This window comes from Sus scrofa, chromosome 9 (assembly GCF_054392235.1).
Source record: "Sus scrofa isolate SSC_HxYL_T2T_F1_AM1 chromosome 9, Sscrofa_HxYL_maternal_Yorkshire_Landrace_v2.0, whole genome shotgun sequence".
Lineage (NCBI taxonomy): Eukaryota > Metazoa > Chordata > Mammalia > Artiodactyla > Suidae > Sus > Sus scrofa.
The window spans coordinates 2679437-2702166 of NC_139391.1; the positions used below are offsets into that span (position 1 = coordinate 2679437).

Sequence of the window (22730 nt, forward strand, 5' to 3'; positions counted from 1 at the left end):
CAAGTTAAAGAACAACAGTTAGGCCAGAATGGCTACTGCGGGGAGAGGGGGCAGAATAATGAAATATGGGGTCAGAGAGGTAGGGAATTAGATGAGACAGGCAAGGAGAGAGAGATCACGCAAGGCGATGCACCGACTTTGCTTTTTACTCGGAATAAGTGACAGAGCCCATGGAGATTTCTAAGCAAAGCAAATAATCACAATTAGATTTTGAGAGAACCGTTCAGGATCCTCATGAAGGGGATTGGAGCAGCAATGGCAAAAGGGGACCAGTTAAGAGGCTATTACAATAATCCAGGCGAGAGAAAAAGATGGTAGCACGGATGCCTGGGGCTTGGCAGGAAGAGAGGAGGGAGGAAAGCCCCACTCGACCAGTGCTTGAGCGGGAGACAAGTGGTTCCCAGGCAACCATAAAATGAAATTTGAAAAGCCCTTTGGGGCCGTGTAACTCCAACCTCGAATTTAAGGACGACGACAGGGCCAGAGCTAGTGGCATGCCCATTGCGCCGAGCGTTCGGGACAGCGGACGCCCCAACCCCGTGGCCCCCTCGAACCCCACGTGCTTCCTAAAAACACTTAGAACCGTTCCAATACCTTTAGTACCACGCTCGGCTCAGGCCCATCCTCAGCTCAGAGCGCGGTAGCACTGTCCTCCCGCCCAGGAGGTTTAAGGCCTGGCTAAACTCCGCCCCCCACCGCCCTGGCCAATCAGGAGCCACGTCCTCCGGCGCGCTCCTTTCCCGCCCCGCCTCCCGTCTCCATGGGAACGATCTGAGCGTCTACTCCGCGTCCTGGGGCGTCGGTTTCGGTCCCGCCCGGCTGCGGCCGTTGTTTGCTGGGACAGTCCTTGGGCCGGTCTCCGTCCCTGTCCAGAGGCTCCGTACGTGAGGCGGACTCTCGGGAGCACCGAGCCGGGCGCGGATAAGGGCGAGGACAGCTGTTGCAGGAACGGGGGCAGAAAAGGAGGACCAGGGGCCGAGAAGCCGCTCTGGCTACGAAATCTCAGACACCGTTGTAAATGGGTCCTTCACAGCCGCCCGCCCCACGTTAAAACTGAAGAAGAGGTGCAAGGAGGCGGAAGCAGCTTGGGCCTCGGGACCGAGGTGCTTGGGGCCGGGAGGTGTTGGGCCGGAGGTCTGGATGCGCAACAGAGGCCGCGCGAGTCTTCGCGTCTTCGCTGCTGGAGCAGAGGCCGTGCGGATCCTGCTCCCGGAGAACTGTTTGTACGTCTGAATCTGGGGCTTCAGACGTACAAACTCTGGCGGCCCTTTGGTTCGCAGGGGGAGCCCAAACCTGTCCTGCTCCTGGGACCCTAGGAATCATTTTTCTTTCTAGAGAAAGAGGGCCCTTAACTGTTTATCCTCTTCCCCCAGGGTCCTGTGATCAGCAAGGGAGGACCAGAGAGGCTCATGCCTCCGTTTTACAGGTGAGGATAGTGAGGCCCAGGGAGGTCTAGAAGTTTGGTCTTTTTCAAAGGTCTACAAGCGGTTGGTGACAGGGCTGAGAATACGACCAAGTCCTGGGAGCCCTGGATCTGAAATTTTGGCTAAAGCTCTGTGCTCTGATCTAATAGTAAATCCAACATTTCTGCTAAGGAGAGGAGGGTGATAGCATTGTCTTTCTACTTAATTGATTGAACGAAATAAAATAATTTTAGGAGTTCCCCCCGTTGAGCAGCAGAAATGAATCCGACTAGGAACCATGAGGTTGTGGGTTCGATCCCTGGCCTTGCTCAGTGGGTTAAGGATCCAGCTTGCAGTGAGCTGTAGTGTAGGTCACAGATGAGGCTCCGGATCTGGTGTTGCTGCGGCTGTGGGCTGTGGTGTAGGCTGGCAGCTATAGCTTCGATTAGACCCCAAGCCTGGGAACCTCCATATGCCTCAAGTGAGGCCCTAAAAAGACAAAAGACAAAAAAAAAAAAAAAAAAAAGTTTTAGAAAGAAGCTATTTTAAGTGTGCTATCATTCTGGTAATTTTTTATTGGTCTTGTTAATAATGAACTAGGGGATTTTTGAGGCTCGGAGAAGCTAAATTACATAGAAGGCCTCTGCAACCCTGGAGGGGCGGGACTGTGAGATCAAATTCTGTGTTTTTAGGCCCAGACTAGAACTGCACTTTTCTAGATGATCGGAAATAAGGTCCTGAGGGCCAATTCTTTTTTTTTTTTTTTTTTAACTGTCCTGCGGCACATGGAGTTCCCGGGCCAGGGATCAGATCCGAGCCACAGGTGCCACCTGAGGAATGCCAGATTCTCAACCCACTGTGCCAGGCCTGGGATGGAAACTGTCCCAGGCCTCCCAAGACGCAAAGTCCTATCCCGTTGTGCCACAGCGGGAGCTCCCTGAGTGCCAATTCTTACAGCTCCTTTCTGGTCCTCAAAAGGGAACAGAAACATTCTTGGGCTCTGTCTTACCTCCTTCTAGGGCATTTGCAGTTCACACCCAGTTAGTACGTGAGGACTGCAGTGAGTGTGGAAATTTCAAGTCTCGCCCAGTCTTCTATTCTTCCCCCCCAGCTCAGCCTTCTCGACCCTCCACCCTTCCCCAAAAAAGGAGCACAAAGGAGCAAGCAGGGGTCACGCCTTTCCTCACAGTCTGACCCGGGTGAGTAGGGGTCTTGTCTCATCTCCCTCGACTTCTCCATGGACTGTGGGAGTAGCTGAAGTGGCTGTGGGGACGGAGGGAGCAGACTGAATAGAAACTGTTCCTCACGTGCCTGAGAAGCTTTCGAGCTTCCTCTTCAGCAGACCCTGCCTCCTGCCCAGGGCCCTTTCTAACATTTTTCCCACTTACTCAGCCACTTAGGTCTGCTATATAGTCCATACTGCTCTTGGTGACCAGAGATAAATAAGCATGAGAACGTCTTTCCTGGAAGCTGCTGTGTGACACAGCAGGTGAAAGATGACATCGCCACAGGTGTGACACCTGCAGCTCTGGTTCCATCCCTGGCCAAGGAACGTCCACATGCTGTGGACGTGGCCAAAGGAAAGAAGGCCTTTCCTTCGCCTCGGGGAAATCAACCACATGAGGTTAATAAGAATTTCTAAAATTATCACACATTAAACAGTTCCAAAATTAAGTGTCACTTTTAAGCAAAAGGCAGGAACAGGCATTCAGATTTGAGTAAAATCATTGTGAACTGGCGGATGTCATTCCCGACAGGAAGCCCATTATAGTCTCAGGCAGAACATGAGGAACAAACGAGGAAACCAGGCTAGTTGCAGGAGAGACTAAGTGTGAATGGGTGAGGAAAGGCCGCGTTGCGGAGGCTCTGGTTTCTTACTCTGTGTACCACTCAGATTCCGGGGCACACCAACCAGAGGCAGGCATTGCTGACATCCAGATGGATTTACTTCGTCTTTTATCTAATAATATACATACGTACTCACTAATCCATACAAATACTAGCATGTATGCACACCAGTACACATATGTACAAATATGCACATTTACTTAAGAAATATATATATATATATATAGAAGGAGATTAGTATATATAACACGTTTTGAATCAGACAAATAGGCTCCAGAGAGCAGCAACGTTCCTGGTGTGTAGAACTATGCCTGACATATGGTGAGCATTTGTGAATATTTGCTGAATGTATGAATGGCTCGTATATGTGTATTTTGCATTTAACACATAAAATGGACATTTTTCCAAGTATGTTTTGGTGGCATGAGTTTTAAGTGACTATATAGTCTTCCACTCCAAGCTTTAAATTCTTTTATTGGGAAAAAGTTAAGTATCTATCAATATTTTGCTATTGTAAACAGCTTCTAATAACTATTTTTATACATAATTTAGTAATTGTGTCTCAATTTCCTCAAGATGTGCTCTGGGAAATAGGATACCAGAGTGACAGAATATAAAGGTGTTTTAGGCTTTTGAAAAACTTTTTTAAAACTACTGCATGAACTAATTACTACAACCACTTGATGAATGATCCTCTGTTGCTGAACCTTTACTGGCATTGAATATTATTTTTAATTTTTTTCTAATTTTAAGTGAGAATTACAACGATCTTTAATTTTATATTTGCTTATTTTGCTCTTTAGGGCCGCATCAGTGGCATATGGAGGTTCCCAGGCTAAGGGTCTAATTGAAGCTGTAGCCACTGGCCTACACCACAGCCAGGCAGGATCCGAGCCACATCTGTGACCTACACCACAGCTCACAGCAACACAGATCCTTAACCTGCTGAGCGAGGCCAGGGATCGAACCCTCAACCTCATGGTTCCTAGTTGGATTCATTTCCTCTGCACCACAGTGGCAGTGCGAATATTATTTTTAAAATTTAGCCTTGAATTGCATGCTTTCAGTCTTTACTAGGATTGATCATTTTAAACATATAGTTATTGGTTATTTGCATCCCTTCTTTGATAAGTTGACTCAACATTACACTACCTTTTTTCCTGCTGAATTTTTGTTTCCATTTGATAAAAGGTGCTCTTTGTATGTAAAATTATATGCTGTAATTATTTCTCTAGGTTATTATCTGCCTTGCCTTTTAAGGACCTCTTTTGTTTATAGAACTTTTAAACTTGCATAAAGTGAAATCTTATTTTTTTATTTATATGTATAATTTTATACTTTTAAAGCACGTCCACATCCCCAAATCAAATACATAATTACTTTTATTCTCAATTTTTTATAGTTGCAAATGTTTTAAAAGTTTAGCTCTTCAATCCATCAGCTGTTTTAGTGTGAGAAATGATGGGAGAACTTACTCTCTTTGCTTCCTGCTTAGTTATTTTATTTTTCTAGTAGCATTTGCCTTCTCCGCTGACTTCATATACCAAATTACTAAGTTCTTCACACACACACACACACGTCCACAAAGGTTACTTGGGGCTGTCCTGTTTCACGGATCCGCTTCTCAATTCTCAGCTTCGTATAAGAGTGTATTTCCCTTTGAGCCTTTTCCTACGTGTCCTGCATTTACTTGGCAGGAAGCGGAATTCACGCTTTCTTTTTCACTCACGGAGGAAAAGGAAGGAAGGAAGGGAGCTCAAATGTTGGGAGTATCCAGAGGTGAACACTGTGGCGATTTCTATTTTGGACAAAAGAGTAAAAGTTACATACAGTAACCGTGAGAAGTTGGATGTATTATTTTCGTCCCTTTTGTTAGTACAGCATTTCAAAACACAAGCTCTGGACCCACTACCTACGCTTGTTTCGGTCTCTCCCACTTTTTAGTTACGTGAGGCAGCCCGAGGTAACCAGATCCACGTCTACGAAGAGGAGAAATAGAACCTACCGTGGCGGGTTGTTAAGAAGATTCGCTAAGTTCATTCATTTGAAAAACTCATCACAGAGCTTGACAAACAGGCCTAACCATTGGCTGCGATTATGTTATCATCACAGGGAGCAAGAACCTTGGCCGCCGTCTCGGTTTCCCGAATACTTACTGGTCTCTAGTTTTATGTGACTTTTAAGATCTGTGTGGGCATTTTTTATATTGGCATTTGTACATCACTAGGAATTTGTCCTTTTATGTAGAGGTTCACATGTATTTGCATATAGTTCATAATACCCTTGTATTATTTTAAAATCTTATGTTTGCAGTTATTTCATCATTTTGCCCTGTATTTTGTTTATAATCATCTTTTTTAAAAAAACCAGACTTGCACATATCTGACTTATTACAATTTTAAGAGCATTTTTTGGCTATATGCATTTTTTCATCATCTATTTATTATATCTTTACTTTCAGTTTTGTCCTTTTTTAAAGTTTTCTCCTTTTTTTTAGAGGGGAAGGGTTTGTTTTCTGAGGTGAATGCTTAGGTCGTTATTATCTAACCATTCTTATTTCTTTAATGACATTTACTTGGGTCTTGAAAATTTTGATGTGTAGCTATTATTCAGTTCAAATTTTTCTTAATGTTATTATATTACTTATAGTATTAATTTAATATTGATTTTCTTTTTAAATTTAAGGGCTATTTAACGTTACTTGGATTCCAGTACTATGGGTGTTTTAACTAATAGTTCCTAATTTTTACACTGTAGCTAGTATTCTGCTTTATGTTGATCCTTTGGAATTCACTGAGATTTCTTCTATGGGCCAGTACACCATCAATCTTATGAAGTATTATGGGTTCATGAAAATAATGTGTATTTTGTCTTTTGGGAGTATAGAGTTCAGCACAGGTGAAATAGCTGGTGTAGCAGGAGCTCCCTTGGGGCCTGGTGGAGTAAAGGATGCAGTGTTGTCACTGCAGCAGCTTGGGTTGCTGCTGTGGCACAGGATGATCCCTAGCCCAGGAACTTCCACATGCCATGAACACAGCCAAAACAACAAAAAAAAAGACCTCATGTATTTAAAAAAATTTTTTTAAATTACTCAATGAATTTTATTACATTTAAGAGCTCATTTATTAATTGCACTGCTTAGCCTTTATATTGCTGAGTTCTTTTGGCTTTTGCTGGATCATTTTCTGAGAGGATTGTATTAATAGCTATAATTATAATCAATGGCATATATATTATATCTCCTCGCCTTGAAATTATGATAGTTGTTACTTGATACATTGTGAAATTTTATTTGCGGGTGCAATTATTTGGGATAATTTTGTCTTACTATTTATTTACTAGTATATTAAAAATACTGTTTTGTCCCTAATGATACACTTTTAATTGGGGTGTGATTGCCATATAGCATTATATCGGTTTTCGTATACCACATGATTCTGTGTTTGTGTATGTTGTAAAATGACCATCACAGTAAGTCTGGTTAACATCTATCACTACCCATAGTTAACATTTTTTGATGTAAATTTATCTCAGGTTTTCTATTACAGCTTTCTTTTGGTTTCTATTTGTGAGAAATTTGTTTTTCCATCCTTTTATTCCTGCTTTTTTCTTTCGCTGTTTTTTATTTTTTGCTTTTTAGGGTCGCACCCACAGCACATGGAGGTTCCCAGGCTAGGGGTCAAATTGGAGCTACACCACAGCCACGGCAACGCCGGATCGCCAACCCCGTGAGTGAGGCCAGGGGTCGAACCCGCATCCTCGTGGATACTGGTCGGATTTGTTTCTGCTGCCCCGCAACAGGAACTCCCCCACATGTTTTAGTGTATTTCTTCTAAACCATGTGAATCTATTTTTTAACCTATAACTCTGCATCTCTCAGTCTGTAGGCCAAGCCGTTTACAGTTTATTATAATTACCATTACTTTTGCTGTCATATGGCTTCCTCCTCTCCTTCCCCTTTCTGTTTTTGTTCGGAACAAGTTGTCTTCCGGCTTTTTACAATTATTATTATTTCTGCTTTGGCTCTTATGATGGTTTCTTTACCTTAAAACCCATGTTGAATTCTTCTTACTCTTATTAACGTCTTCAACTTTTTTTGGGGGGGGTGGTGCCTGTGGCATGTGGAAGTTCTTGGGCCAAGGACTAAACCCACGGCAGAGCAACCCAAGACACTGCAGTGACAAAGCTGGATCCTTAACCTGCTGTGCCACAGCGGGAACTCCTACTAAACTTTTTTTTAAGTTGAAGTATAGCTGATTTACGGTGTCGTGGGAATTTCTGCTGTTCATCAAAGTGACTCAGTTTTAAATATACACACACATTATTTTTAATCTTCTTTTCCATTATCGTTTATCACAGGATATTGAATTTAGTTTTCTTAAACTTATTCTTGTTTAAGTCATTTTTCAAAAAAGACAAGCACCTTAGCACATTTCATGCCCCGTTTCCCTCTCTCCCCTTCACCAATGTTTGTATTGTCAAGAATTGTAGTTGAGGGCAGGTGTAGATACGCTCTTTTTCCTTCCTCTTTTGTTCCTAGGTTTTGTTTACTTGTTTGTTTGTTTTATGCTAACAACAGACTTTCCCAAGGCAAACCCTTCCCACCTTTCCTTGTTATATCTCATGTTAGCTTTTCCTGGGTTTGTCTCTCTCCTTAAATGATTTGTTAGAAAAACAGGTAAGTGTACATGTTTAAAGCATATTTAGGTTAACTCTTCGAGAATATAAATTATACGTATAATGTCAAAATCATAGAAGACAAAATAGGAGGGAGTGAAAAAGTAAAAATCAAAGGCAGGAAGAGATGGAGGAAGAATTTTTAAAAACAGTAAGATTTTAGCAAGTCCAATTTATCAGTAATCACAATAAACGAGCATGGATAACACCCATAAAAATACTTGAGTCCTTCAGATTCAAGGAAAAATACGGTCTTGCTCAATGCTCTTTCCAAGAGACCCACCCAAAGTAATGCCACAGAAAAGGTGAGATGTGTTCATCATGAACTGATACGCAGCTAAGAATATGTTTCAAATGGTCTATATCCAAACCTGACAACATTATAAGGAGTCAAAATTTCAAATGCATAGAGGATGATCTTAACATCTTTCTTGAAAAAGACCTCAATGAAAAATTTAACTGTTGGAGAGACAATTACTTTTATGGATAGGAAGACAAGAGGGATATCAGTTTACATAATATTGTTGGGGAGGTTCATTTTATGGGCAAGAACACAGAAATTATCAGATTCTTTGGCGAAATGGTGAACTTTGGCTGGTACAGGAAATGCAGCAAAACTGAACCTAGAATATTTAAACTTAGAAAGTAACGATCTTCTCAAACACTTACAAGGGTCATGTCATAAGACACTTGATCCAACCTTAAAGAACTCACTGGTCTAAGATAAGGGGGCTGAACGTGCAAAAGAAAAACGACTGCAGTTTGATCGAGACACACCATATATGGAAAAATCAAAATGCTGAAGAGCAAACCAATCCAAATTCCTGCTGGTCACAGCTGGTGTTTACTTTGCCCAGGTCATTACTCTGCAAATTTGTTAAACGGGGTAGTTTGGGAGATAATGAAGCACTTATCCTGACCTTTTTGATGAGACTATATTTCAGGGTAACCAGAAAATGAGTGATGGGGCATTCTTCCCATTATAGAATTATAGTTTATACGTGCACAAGGAAGATGTGGTATATATACACAATGGAATACTACTCAGCCATAAAATGAACAAAATAATGCCATTTGCAGCAACGTGGATGGAACTAGAGACTCTCATACTAACTGAAGTCAGTCAGAAAGAGAAAGACAGGAGTTCCCGTCGTGGCGCAGTGGTTAACGAATCCGACTAGGAACCATGAGGTTGCGGGTTCGGTCCCTGCCCTTGCTCAGTGGGTTAACGATCCGGCGTTGCCGTGAGCTGTGGTGTAGGTTGCAGACGCGACTCGGATCCCGCGTTGCTGTGGCTCTGGCGTAGGCTGGTGGCTACAGCTCCGATTCAACCCCTAGCCTGGGAACCTCCATATGCCGCGGGAGCGGCCCAAGAAATAGCAACAACAACAACAACAAAAAGACAAAAGACAAAAAAAAAAAAAAAAAAAAAAAGAGAAAGACAAATACCATATGGTTTCACTTATATCTGGAATCTAACATACGGCACAAATGAACCTTTCCACAGAAAAGAAAATCATGGACATGGAGAACAGATTTTTGGTTGCCAAGAGAAGGAGGGAGGGGGAGGCACTGGGAATGTGGGGTTAATAGATGCAAACTATTGCCTTTGGAATGGATAAGCAATGGGATCCTGCTGTGTAGCACTGGGAACTATGTCTGGTCACTTGTGATGGAGAATGATAACCTGAGAAAAAAAGAATGTATACATGTATGTGTGACTGGGTCACCTCGCTGTGCAGTAGAAAATTGACAGAACACTGTACACCAGCTATAATGGAAAAAAAATCATTACTAAAAAATACTTTACTGTAAAAAAAAAGAACCTATTTTAGCCATTACAACATCAAAATGAAGTAACGAGCGTAAGAGAAATTGACTTGGACATCAAGGAGTATTTGGAGAAAGCTGACAGAGCAGCACCACTACAGGAAAATCACTAAGTTCAAAGACCACACCTACGAGGACAAGAGCAAAGAGGTCCCAGTCAGGGCCACTTATCATTATTCAGTCGTAACTCAGTGAGAACAGCAGAACTGTTTTTTAATTCAAAGATATATACCAACTTGAAAAAACACTGGTGTGGTGGTAGATCCTCGGTCTAGAGCCAGTACTGACAGCACTTTCAGGAAGTCTGGCTGGCATGGAGATGACTTGTTGGAAACTGGAGAGGGGTCCTCTCACAATGTACGCAGACCGGTTCACCAGGATGCACACTTGAAGAAGGTTCCAGTTTTGACTTCAGACTTAGAGCCGATGTTTCTGGATTTGACACCAGAGGCAAAGGCAACGAAAGCAAAAATAAACAAATGCTCCTACCTCACTCTAAAAAGCTTCTGTACAGCAGAGGAAATCATCAAGAAATGAACAGGTAACCTACCAAATGGGAAGAAAAAATATTTGCAAATAGTATACCTGGTAAGAAATATATAAAAAACACAATTCAACAGCAAAAAAGAAAACCTTAGTTAAAAACAGGTAGACGATCTAAATAGATGTTTTTCCAAAGAAGACACACAGGTGGCTAACACACACATGAAAAGATGCTCAGCATCACTAATTACCACGGAAACGCACAGCAAAGCCGCAATGAGACGTCAGCTCAGATCTGATAGAATGGCTATCAAAATGACCAGAAATACCAAGTAATGTCAAGGATGTGGAGAAAAGGAAACCCCTGTGCAGTGCTGGAGGGAACGTAGCTTGGTCCAACCTTTATGGAGGACGGCACGCAGGTTCTTTGAAAAGTTATCAATGGAACTACTGTGATCCAGAAATCCCACTTCTGGGCATTTATCTGAGAAAACAACGCCACTAAATCGGAAAGATAGCCTTCGTTCCCATGTTCGCTGCAGGATTATTTACAACAGCCAAGACATGGAAGCAACCCAAGTGTCCACTGGCGGACAAATGGATGAAGAAGATGTAGTATATACACTTACACCCAAAGGAATGACATTCAACCATGAAAAGAAGGAAATCTTACACTTGCAATAACACAGGTGGACCTTGCGAGCACCATGCTCAATGAAGTCCGTCAGACAGAGAAAGGCTCACACTGGCCACTCTCCCTTACATGTGGAATCGAAAACACAAAACCCCCTAAGCTCACAGCTACAATGAACAGACGGGTGGTTGTCAGGAGTAGGGGGTGGTTGAAAGGTACCAAACTTCAAGTTATAACGAATAAGCCCTGGGGATGTAATGCACAGCACAGTGACTACAGTTAGTAACACTGTATTTTATATTTCCAAGTTGCTTAGAGGATGACTTTTAAAAGTTCTCATCACTAGAACTGAAATGTGTAACACTGTGTGCTGATGGATGTTGATCAGACTTCTTGTGGTCATTTCACAATATACACAGATAATAAATCACTGTTGCACACCTGAGGCTAATGTTATATGTCCACTGTATCTCAGAAACAAACCAGGGAGCTCTCCGGTGGCCGAGCCATTAAGAACTCAGCGGCTTGGGTTACCGCTAGGGCTTGGGTTCAATCCCTGGCCCAGGAACTTCTGCATGCCACAGGCACAGCCAAAAGCAAAACTAAACAAAACAATCCACTTCTACTTATGCTCTAGATAATCTAATTGAGTATACCAACCAGACCAAGCAGAGCTGGACACGCAGGGTGTGACGGAGGTCCCTTAGGATCATTTTAGCCCGTGTGGGTGTCTCCCCTTTGCCTTTCTGGATCCACTCTCTACCCTCCTGCAGCGGCTGACCTAAGGGACCACATCAATGGGCTCCCAGCCCTCTGGCTTGGACTTGGTTTGGCCAATGCAGAGCCCTGGCAGAACTGGAGGGCTGATTTTGCCTGGCTGCTTTTCCAGATCTGAAGTCACAGCTCTTACCAAAGGGCCTTCTTTACATGACTTTCTCCTGCCCGTTCCTGGTGGCAGCTCCTTCCTCTTGCCTCTTCGGTCCTGCAGTCCTACAGATAAGAATCCCTGCGGCTCCACTGGAATACTTGTCGTTTCCCAAAACTTTGCCCATACTCCTTCGGTTCTATATTATTAAACTATTGCCAGACTATTCTAGACTTAGGTATGGTGTCTGTTTCCTGCTGGAACCCAGACCGAAATACTTACCTGGACCAAAGTGGTCCTAGACAACGGACTCTCTACACGGGGCTCGGGATTGGGCTGCCAGGAGGAGCACAGAAATTACCTCCTTGCTTGGGGGGGGGGGAGGCATGGCTATTTCTCAAACTATCTCTAGTGGGGAGACTGAACAAAAGTGCAGGCGGAGGGCAAAGCGTCGAGAGAGCAGGTAGCCGGGCGTCAGTTGCTACGGTGGCTTTCAAGATCTGGAGCCATCTGGGTTCTCTGTCGCCTCGGAGGACGAACATGGAGAAGGAGGGCAACCAAGCACTGTGAGCACAGTAAGACCCGGAAGAGGGCCAGGTGCCTCCAGCAGTTCTGCAGGAGTCGCTCTTTTTCAGGGGCTGCAAGGCGGGGCCAAGCCCCACTCCGACTGACATGGCTGCAGAACTGCACCCCCAATTAAATCCCTAACCTGGTCAGAGCCCTGGGAAGAGGACTGATGAAGAACAACGGATACAGGCATTCGGGCGGACACCGATGAGGCCGAGGACACACGCCCCGTTCCTGAGGCCTCTTGTCACTGCAGTGTCACTTGTCTCCTCGCTGAGGTGGCGGACCTGCTCCCCACTCAGCTCACTGTTGTCTACACCTGGCGCATCTGCCTCACAGGCTGAGAAAACCTCTCCAGCAGTCATCCCCCCAACTGTCACGGCTCCAGGCCCACAAGGAGACTTCGATCCCAACTTGGCTCTGATAGAAACAGTGGCAGCCTTCCTCTCTCCCGGAGGCGGTACCTCTTAGTGCTGTGAGAATTAGAAGACCTCGTGCATTAGCAAGAGCCTGGAGAGCAAACGTGGGAGCAGGTTCCAAGATGGTCCAAATGGAAGTTAAGTTACCTGCGGGTTGAATTCGCTGTCATGGTGCAAACACCTGGGCCCTGGAGTTTAACGTGTTGTTTTAACCACCAGAAAGAGCAACCTAATCTGTTAAATTGGCTAATTAAAATCTGGACTCAAACTGGGCCTACTTCTAAGAACATAACCTCTTGAACACCACAGAGAATCGTGTTCGGAGATGCAGGGTGGTGGGACATAGGGATACGTTTATTAGTGTCTGTTCTCCAGGGCAAAGGGATATTTTGAAAGAGGGGCAAACATGTTCCCGAAGAGCTTCGCTGTGTCTGTTCTGAGATGATGGAAATGGCCAGGCGGGGAGGGGTGTCTTCATCTCTGCAGTAACCATACAATTCAGGAGCGGCAGAGGCCAGTGGGGGCAGCCTGTTAGACACAAAGGGCCACAATCACTGCAGTGAGTCACAGGAGGAGGAGGAGATGCCAGCGTTTTGATCCAGAGGAATCTGCGCCAGTGGCGACTGGATCCCAGCTCTGAACACGAAACAGACGGGCCACTCCTCAAGTGCTTCTTGATACCGTTCGGTGGACGCAGGAGAGCCTGGGTGCCGCGCCTGCCTCGCCCCAGCTCCTCACCTCTGACCCGGCCCCTCAGCGATTGCTGCTGCTGCTATTTCTGAGCCTGGAGGTTCTTGAACCCTCCTGATCTTCTGTGCTGTTCCAGGCTGAGCTCTGCAATCCCCGCCCCCCCTTCCAAGGCTGGATGCCTGCTCCTTTCTGCAATCTCCGGTGCCTTCCTGCAGTAGACTCTGCACCCGTGATGCCCTGTGGGAGGCTCGTGTATTCCTGAGGGTTTTGAATCGTTAACTCCTGTAAGGACCTGTTCCCGTCTGTGTACTGACTTGGTAAAGGTTCTTCACACAGGGTGTCAAACTGGCCCTCCAGAAGGGCAGTAATTATTTACACTCCTGTCAGTGGTTATGAGCTGCCATTCTTTGAGAGTCCTGCTAAAATTGACTATTACTCCTTTCGTATGTTATTAGCCCCAAATGTAATGCTTTCATTAGTGAAAACAGTATTTTCCCCCATGTTTATTGGTTATCTTTTCATGAACTGACAGTAAATTCTTCAGACCAGTTTTCCATTTATGTTCAACTTTTAACTTTTGCTTTTAATAAATACCAATCTATAGTATATAGTCACATAATTAATGTATCTGTATATGATGTATAATATTAACTATTCTTTTCTACACACCAACTTGAAGTGAAATTATGCCAAATCCCGACACACATTTAGGTCTAGTTACAATCAGTTCATTCGCGGGGATGTCAATTCCTAGGTTGGTACCATACCGTGTGACTCGTAAAGTTCCCATCATTCCCCTATTTCATTCATTCATTCATTGCTTCTCTCTCACTGGGGGCTGTCTCTGGTGACCAGATGGCTCACAATGAGGGACATCTTACTTAGACGAAGACGACCGAGCTTGAAGAGGTGCTTCTGCCAAACCTGTTCTGGGCATGAAATACTGAAATGACCATGGACCACTGGCCGGGAACACGGCCAGTGACTGCCCCCTCCCCCCAACTAGAGGATAGTGCAAACAATTGTGCAAGACTTTAGGTTACATTAAACTTCTGGATTCAAGCTGTGTCACCTGATTGCTGCAATCTTCCCTGGGATTATTTAATTACCATTGTCTCTGTTTGTGTGTCCACCTGCTTGTCCTATCGAGAAACACTTGAAAGCCATCACTCTTAGGAACTGTCACTGAACAGTTAGTCCTGAATCCCTGCTTCTCTATCATTTACCCCAGCTCACCTCTTGTGTTACAGCAAGTTTTTTCTCACACACGCACACACACAAAGTGTACATATTATATGTACACACCTGCTCCTTTTTTCCTGATAGTGTGTCTTGGAGATCTTGCCCTGTAAGTGCATTTAATGCCTCATCTTATTTTCTTGGCAGGGGCAGGGAGGCACATGCAGAAGTTCCCGGCCCAGGGACCAAACTCCCACCACAGCAGCGACCAGAGACACAGCAGTGACAAAACCAGACCCTTAACCCATTAGGTCACCAGGGAACTCCCCCCGCTTTTTAAAAAAAGTTCATAGTCATTTTAGCTTATTTCTACAAAATAAACTTTACAATCACTTTTAAGAATTTTTAAATAGTTTACTGTGGGGCAATTCAACATCTCTACACTAATCTCGTCATCCAGAAACATCTTTCCATTCATTAGGGGTATTTTCTGAGGACTGTATGTAGTATATCTGAATTCACTTATTAGTATATAGTATGAGCATACGGGAGTTCACTTATGAAATCTGTTTTTCAATCGATTTTTTTTTCAAGATTGTCCGAGTGATCTACCATATTATCAGCAAATGATTTCCTCCTTTCCAATATCCATTTATTGCTCTCCTCTCATTACTTCAATTTGCACTTTCAGAGCACTGAATAATTGGGATGACGAGAATTCTACTTTTTGCCATCACCTTCGGGGTAAAGTCCACACTTGCAGGGTGGCTTAACAAGGCCTTTCAGCCTGGACTCTGAGTCTCTACCTACCTTCACCTCTGTTTTCCTGCTCTGTTCCTTCCCAGAACCACATCCCGGCCAGTGAGGTCTGCTTCCTGACGGCACACCCTCATCCTTCTGCAGCCCTGGACTCCTCCTTTCTCCTTTACCACCTATTTTAACACTCGCACCCTCCGCCACGCGCAGTCACGCTTATTTCTACTCTTTCTCCATCCTTCAGCTTAGATGTCTGCCCCTGAATACAGAGAGTAAGATTCAAATACTCATTAAGCAACGAGGTTTGCGGGAAAAGGCTGGAAGATGTTAATCGGCTGTAATCGTTCTGCAAAGAGTCAATGCTAAGTGTGCTATAAAAGAGGTATTGGAAGATCAGTGTGTTTAACTTCGTAGATAGTGCACAGATCTTAGAGATTTTGGGAGAAAAAAATAAACATTTTACTTAGACCCAAATAGCAAGCTGTTGAGAAAAAAGACAAAAAAATGAAAATAGTACTTTTATCTTTCAACCGCCCCAGAGAAAACCACAGCTTATAAAAAAAGGTGATTAGATTCAGAATGCCTAAAATGAGAATGTCAGAATCCATCAAATTAAACACGTTACTGCTTTGATGAATGAGTGAACTATATACCTCAAAAATTTATGTTCGGAGAGTTTTCTCGTTAGGATTCCCTACAAGTTGCCTTCTGTATATATGAATTTCCCTACATCAATTACTTGTGCAGGGTTTTGCCTTAATTTAACAACTTGTGATGTAAAGGATGCACAAATGAACACAGGATAATCTTTTACATTTATTGTAACTCATCACAGGGGCTCACTCCAGAATACATTTTCTGCTTTTGGATAAGGGATGAATTCAGACAAAAGCCACCAACAACACTCGCTGGGAATATCTCCAATACGAATCTTTGGGGGCAGATTAAAATAAGCATTTTGGCTCAAGAACGCTTTGGGATCCCGACATAGTTTACAGAAGAGGCAGTTCTGGCACAGAGTGTTAGGATACTCTGCTGACCTTTCAATGTTGGGGATAAATGACAGCCCCCGGGCTATGGATGTTTCTCCAGCCCAGACCCCAAAGAGAACTTTCAACGATGCAGATACTGAGAATACAGGTCGATTAATAACACATCCACCTCCCATTAGAGCTGAGGACCTTCTTCCAGTTCTAGTCCCTACTCAGCACCAGGGAAGCCAAGGATATTATCAGGGGTGGAGTAACTGGTTGTCACTGTGGTCTCTGCCTTCAACTCAGAGTCAGCCCTTAGGAGTGTCCTTCTATATTCTCATGAGCTCCTGGTTTCTTGTGACCTTCTTCCGAGGACTAGAACTTTGAGTTTTATTAAACACTCCAAGAATACTGCTTGGCTCCTCCCTAATACCTACTTCCTCAATAGATGAAGAGACTCTAAGTATGCTATAGGTCCCATTTTTAAAAAGGGAATGATGATGGTGACAGCTGCTGGAATAATGATAGATAACCCCTCGTACGGTGATATGTTTAACTCCAAATCCTTATGGCCTCGTTTGGAACCTGGAAAAACCCTCAGATTTCTATCCAAAACATATTTACCTCCAGTATTAGTTCAGTCATATCAATTAAAGAATAATCTGACAAACATTTCATTTATTATATTCACAGGATTCCTTACAGCATAAATTCATGGACGTTGAATGAGTTCTGCACTCTGACTGACGGTAATCCCACATCCTTCCTGTCGCAGGGCTTCTCTCAAGTGTGAAGTTTTTGGTGTTTAATAAGGTTGGAACGCCTTGTGAAGGTTTTCTTGCACTCCTTACATTTGAATGGTTTCTCTCCTGTATGAATCATTTGATGTCGAATAAGCGAGGAGCTCCGGGTAAAGGATTTTCCACAGTTAACACATTCATAGAGATTATCGGCAGAACGGAGTCCTGGAGTTTTACTACTATCTTCACGCTTACAGAAGGCTTTTCCACGTGTACTGTCTTTGTAGGCCTCTGCTTCAGCGTGAATTTTTTGATGCTTAGTAAGGTTTGTACGTCGATTAAAGAATTTTCCACATTCACTGCATTTATAGGGCTTCTCTCCTGTGTGAATGATCTGATGTCGAACAAGAGATGAACTGCGGCTGAAGGATTTCCCACATTGGTAACACTCATAGGAATTCCATGTGGCATGACTCTTTGGGTGTCGAGTATCTGTACTCAGGCTCAAGGCATTCCCACATTCCTTATATTCTGACTGTTGCTCACCTACTGAGTCTAAATTAAATATGTTAGTTTTAAGCTGATCACACTTTGGGGAATCCTTTTTCATAGGAATTCCCTGTTGTGTATCAAAAATGGAGTTAACATCAAAACTTTCCTTATTTTTACTATATTCAAAGTCTCCTTTCTCAGTGCCGACCACCTCAGGGATGAGAGCTTCTTGTGACGAATTTCTAGTCCAGCATTCCCAGTTCCTATATGACCCATCATCACTTTTCCAGGCCTCTAAAGAAGGGTGCCCGCTTTCGGTTGGTCTTGTCTTAATCACTCTGCAGTGTGATTCTTCTCTAGAAATTCTCTGCTTTGGAACTAAATCTTGATTTTCTGAAATTGTTTCTCTATCTAAAAATCAATTTAAAATTCCATGAACTAGAAGAAGGGAAATCAATTAAGAAAGCAATGCTGGACCGTATAAAGGTTTATGCATATTTTATGGGTCTTTAAATACAGCATGGAAAAGTGAGGCAGGTTAGAAAACCAGGATTAAATGAGATTAAAATGTTAAAAGGAAGGCTGGCAGATCATAATACATGAGGAGAGCTATTCAGGAATCTAAGGAGAATACATAGAGCTTAGTTAAAATACCATCATATTAACTGGGAGGGGGTGGCTTACGGTAGTTCAAGGTATCACGATTCTTAACTAGTCTGTGAAAGTTATACCCAATCTTCCTTTCTCTAGCATCTTGTATCTTTTAACCCAAGGTTCCAATAAACCCTTCTAAAATACTAATTTCATCCTATCTTTAGGAACATGTCAAAATTTATAACCCCCATATCTTAACCAGCTAAAAGCAAGCTTGCAATCATAGTGCTCCTATTTTCCATATGGCAGCTAATATTCCCTGTTTTTAACAAAGGCAGGAAAACTATAATATGGCTCAAATCACTCCTAATTCTAAAAGTGTTCAGACACTTTTCTATCTACTTCCTAGAACTCACAATTTTACCTGTTCTGATTAAGACTAGGTTCTTCTCTTTTCAACTGTCTTCAGTTTCTCTATTTCACTTAATAAGTCCCACTTCCTTTCTCAAAATTGCTTTTTCACTTAGCTTCTGTATAAGTATAGAGAGTATACTGTACATTCCAGCATTTTTTTAACTGCCACACCTGTGGCATATGGAAGTTCCCGGGCCAGGGACTGAATCAGAGCTGCGGCTGCAACTTATGCGGCAGCTGTTCACCACCAGATCCTTTAGCCCACTGTTCTGGGCCAGGGATTGAACCCTCACCTCCACGGCAACCCGAGCCACCACAATCAGATTCTTAACCCACTGTGCCACAGCAGGAACTCCCTCTAGCAATTTTTTTTTTTTCTTTGCCTTTTAGGGCTGCACCTACAACATACGGAAGTTCCCAGGCAAGGGGCCAAATCAGAGCTACAGCTGCCAGCCTACACCACAGCCGTAATAACTTGGGATCCCAGCCTCATCTGTGACCTACACTACAGCTCATGGTAATGCTAGATTCTTAACCCACTGAGCAAGGCCAGGGATCAAACCCGCATCCTCACAGATACTAGTCAGGTTCATTAACTGCTAATCCACAAAGGGAACTCCATAGCCATTTTTAAAATTTAAATTTAACTGACTTCTCTCTTTCCTTGTAACTTCAGGTACGTCTAATGAACTTCTGTTCCACACTGTAATGGCAGCTAAATTAGGTCCTCAGCTTTGAAGCTTCAGGGTTTTTAGGACATCCTCACCCGACTATCCCTACTCTCTCTTCCAACTAAACAGACGAGAGACTGTTGCCTTCCATGTGGAAAGAATTTCCCTCAGTGTCTCGTTTTTGTTTAATGGGTCACTGTTCTTCTAACATTTACACCAGAGTTCATGAAGAGAATCTGAATAACCATTATTCTTTACCTCTCATATCTAATCTGTCTTTAGGTTCTAGAATTGTATGAAATGACTTTTACCTCAACGCAGCTTCCACTGATACATGCAACTTTGTCAAGTATATATCAAGTCAACCTTCTTTAGTCTAAATTCTAGGAGAAATCATCATTTGTCTGTACAATACCCGCGCTGGAAAATAGACTATTAAATCAGAATCTCCTAGGGTGGAGTTGAGGAATATAATGAGAATATCAGTTGTGGTTCTCCTGTCTCTCATGAGTGCACCCTGGACCTGCTGGGGCAGAAAACTTGTCCCCTTACCTCAAAGGTCTTCTCAGAGAGAGGAACCTCGTCCAAACCTGGATTTAATTTGGATGATGAGTCCCTAGACTTCAAGCTGGATGCCATAATGAGATAAGGTCTCAGGAGAGAGTATACGTATTTAGAAGGGGGAAAATGAAGTTACCTTCTTGCCAGAGGACAGACTAGAGCACAGCAACATGGCAGGGCATCTTCTGACACACTTTCCATTCAGAAGTGGAGCTTACTTTTCTTCCCCTTGAATCTGGGCCCTGTGACTACTTAGCCAAGAGAATGCAGCAAAAGCAATACTAGGCTACTGCTGGGCCTAGCCTTTACAAGACTGACAGCTTCCAATTCCACTCAGGACATTCCCTCTCAGAGCCTGGCTGCCCTGCTGTGAGAAGTCCTTGCCTCAGGAGGGCCACAAATAGGTGTTCTGGTCCACAGGACCAACTAAGTTCCCAGTGACCACCAGCACCGACTTCGAGCTGGGATGAGGCATCTGGCCACTCCATCCCAGTCAAGTCCCTGGAACTCTGCATCCTCAGCCAACATCATAGGGAATGTAAGAATTCCTACATCAACTCACAAAATTGTAAATTAGTAAAATTACCGTTTTAAGTCACTAAGTTTTAGGGTAATCTGTTAAAAGTAACAGATGACCAAAACCGCAATTGTTCTAAAAGTGTTTATTGAACAGCAAAATCCTTAGTTGTATTTCCCTAAGTGAATCTTTGTTTTCTTCATATTTTCAACTAATTTTTCATTCAACTTCCTTACTCCTATTTTTAAAATCTCTGTCACGGATTTTGTTCTTCTCGAGTCACTTAGTTCTCATATGCAGAAAAACTACTATTTTTATTTTATATCTGGCCACCTTACAAAACTCTTAACAGATACAATAATTTTGATACTGAGTCTCTTGGATTTCTAAGTAGAAAGCTATCACACACAAATAGCTTTTCCTCTTTTTTATTAATTAAATTTCTCATCTGTTTCATTTATTTTTCTTCTATTAAATCTTTCCGGTAAATATTAAATAGTTACGGTAATAGGCATTCTTATCTGTTGATTTTAGTGGTAACACCACTGTTTATCTTTACATGTGATATTAACCCATGATTTGTTCTCTTTTTGCTCTAATTAGATTTCAAATCACTGGCTTATTTCTGACCACTAACTCCAAACTCAAAAATTGCTTTATCTGTAAGATTTTGTTCCTGTCTCTAACTTAAGACAAAAATAAACACTTTAAACCTCAGCCTTATAATCCTAATTACGGAATCTCGGCCTACATCCCTCCAGACCAGCCCATGGCCAAACCACCTCCGCCTTTCCTTGGCCTAAAATTTTCCCCCAACTTCAAATCACTCCAGTGGCTTATGTGTCCTGACAGATGAAATCTATAGATTTCAACTCATAAATTAAGCTCTCCAAAATTTGGCTTTATGTTCTCTATCCAAACTTGCTTTATAGTATCTCTAATAAACTTGGATCATTGGCTTTTAAATCTAGGGTATACGGAATCATTTGCTGAGCCTGAAAACTGCGCATGTGTGTGTGTTTACGTCTCTGTGCGTGTGTACACACTCCACGTGGCTAGGCCAGGCTTCTCCTAAGTGCAGCGCTGTCAGGGGAGTGGAACTGACAGTTGCTAACCTGAGAGAAAGAAGTAGAGGCTGCAGGCCTGTCACAGATGAGCAGTGTCACCTCTGCTACGTCTTGCTGATTAAACGTTCTGGTGCCAGCTCAGATTCCAGGGGAGCGGAAGCAATGTCTACACCTCATGGAGGGAGTGACAAAAGACCTTGTGGCCTTCAATCTTTAATTCACCAAAATTCATTAACTCTTTGGGAAAATAAATTGCACGTAGTGAAGTAAATTCTAGGTTGATTAAGGTGTGACATAAATCAGAGTTCCCATCATGGCTCAGTGGAAACAACCCAACTAGCATTCATGATGTCATGGGTTCGATCCCTGGCCTCGCTCAGTGGTTAAGGATCCAGCATTTCCATGAGCTGTGGTGTAGGTCGCAGATGTAGCTCAGATCTGGCATTACTGTGGCTGTGGTATAGGCCGGTAGCTGCAGCTCCAATCTGACCCTTAGCCTGAGAACCTCCATATGCCACAACACTTAAAAAAACAGTCTGAGGTAAATGAAGTTAGAGTATAATGAAAAAATATGTTTCTTAGTTTGGGGAGGGAAAAATTCTTATACATAAAATTAACAGATATAACACAATGAGGGAAGATATTTGATAACATAATTTTTTTTCTTTTTAAAAAATTTTTTTAATATTTTTATTTTTTCCATTATAGCTGATTTACAGTGCTCTGTCAATTTCTACTATACAGCATGGTATGTGTGTCTGTGTGTATACATATATACACACACACACATTCTTTTTCTCACATTATCATGGTCCATCACAAGTGACTCGATATGGTTCCCTGTGCCATACAGCAGGACCTCATTGCTGAGCCACTCCAAATGCAAGAGTTTGCATCTACTAACCCCAAAGTCCCCGTCCGTCCCACTCCCTCCCCCACCTTATGGCCCCACCTGTGGCGTAAGGAGGTTCCCAGGCCAGGAGCTGAATTGGAGCTGCAGCTGCAGATCTACACTACTGCCACAGCCACACCAGGTCTGAGTCACATCTGCAACCTACACCGCAGCTCGCCGCAACACCAGATCCTTCACCCGCTCAGCAAGGCCAGGGATCAAACCACATCCTCACAGAGACAACGTTGGGTCCTTAACCCACTGAGCCACAATGGGAACTCCAACATAAGCTCCTAATATATTAAAAACTTCTAAAGTTTGAATAAAGGACATAAAACAACCACTTACTGAATCACTAATGACCAAAACAAAATAACTTTTACTTTTCTCATAATTCAATACCTACCCACCTACCCACTTTTTTCTTTGGTTCCAAGGTATGTGCGAAGGCTGGAGA

The 22730-nt window shown here is 43.1% G+C and overlaps 2 protein-coding genes across 6 annotated transcripts in view; one reads left to right on the forward strand and one right to left on the reverse strand.

Annotated features, from left to right (window-relative positions):
• The first annotated feature begins 494 nt into the window (after positions 1-494).
• Positions 495-6621, forward strand: LOC100524097 (uncharacterized). The gene is made up of 5 exons (XM_084978272.1): positions 495-640; positions 713-1103; positions 1374-1426; positions 2515-2602; positions 5196-6621. The coding sequence occupies exons 1-5, from the start codon at positions 495-497 to the stop codon at positions 5247-5249; spliced, it is 732 nt and encodes a 243-aa protein (XP_084834398.1). The 3' UTR covers positions 5250-6621.
• A 9533-nt stretch (positions 6622-16154) lies between these two features.
• ZNF215 (zinc finger protein 215) overlaps positions 16155-22730 on the reverse strand; it is a 51320-nt gene continuing 44744 nt past the window's right edge. For 4 of the 5 annotated variants that reach the window (XM_084974906.1, XM_084974907.1, XM_084974905.1 and 1 more), the window contains one exon: positions 16155-17968. In XM_084974906.1, coding sequence (XP_084831032.1) covers positions 17109-17968 — 860 coding nt within the window. In that variant the 3' untranslated portion in view covers positions 16155-17108. Of the gene's footprint in view, positions 17969-22037; positions 22241-22730 lie in introns of those variants that run through there. The other variant, XR_014814460.1, reaches the window with a different exon arrangement.

Excerpts from the sequence above, each read along its gene's own strand:
- LOC100524097 (XM_084978272.1), top strand. The coding sequence starts at position 495 with ATGCCCATTGCGCCGAGCGTTCGGGACAGCGGACGCCCCAACCCCGTG. Across the intron at positions 641-712 it reads CATCCTCAGCTCAGAGCGCG|GAGCCACGTCCTCCGGCGCG; the intron begins GTAGCACTGTCC and ends CTGGCCAATCAG. Across the intron at positions 2,603-5,195 it reads TTCCTCACAGTCTGACCCGG|TTACGTGAGGCAGCCCGAGG; the intron begins GTGAGTAGGGGT and ends CCCACTTTTTAG.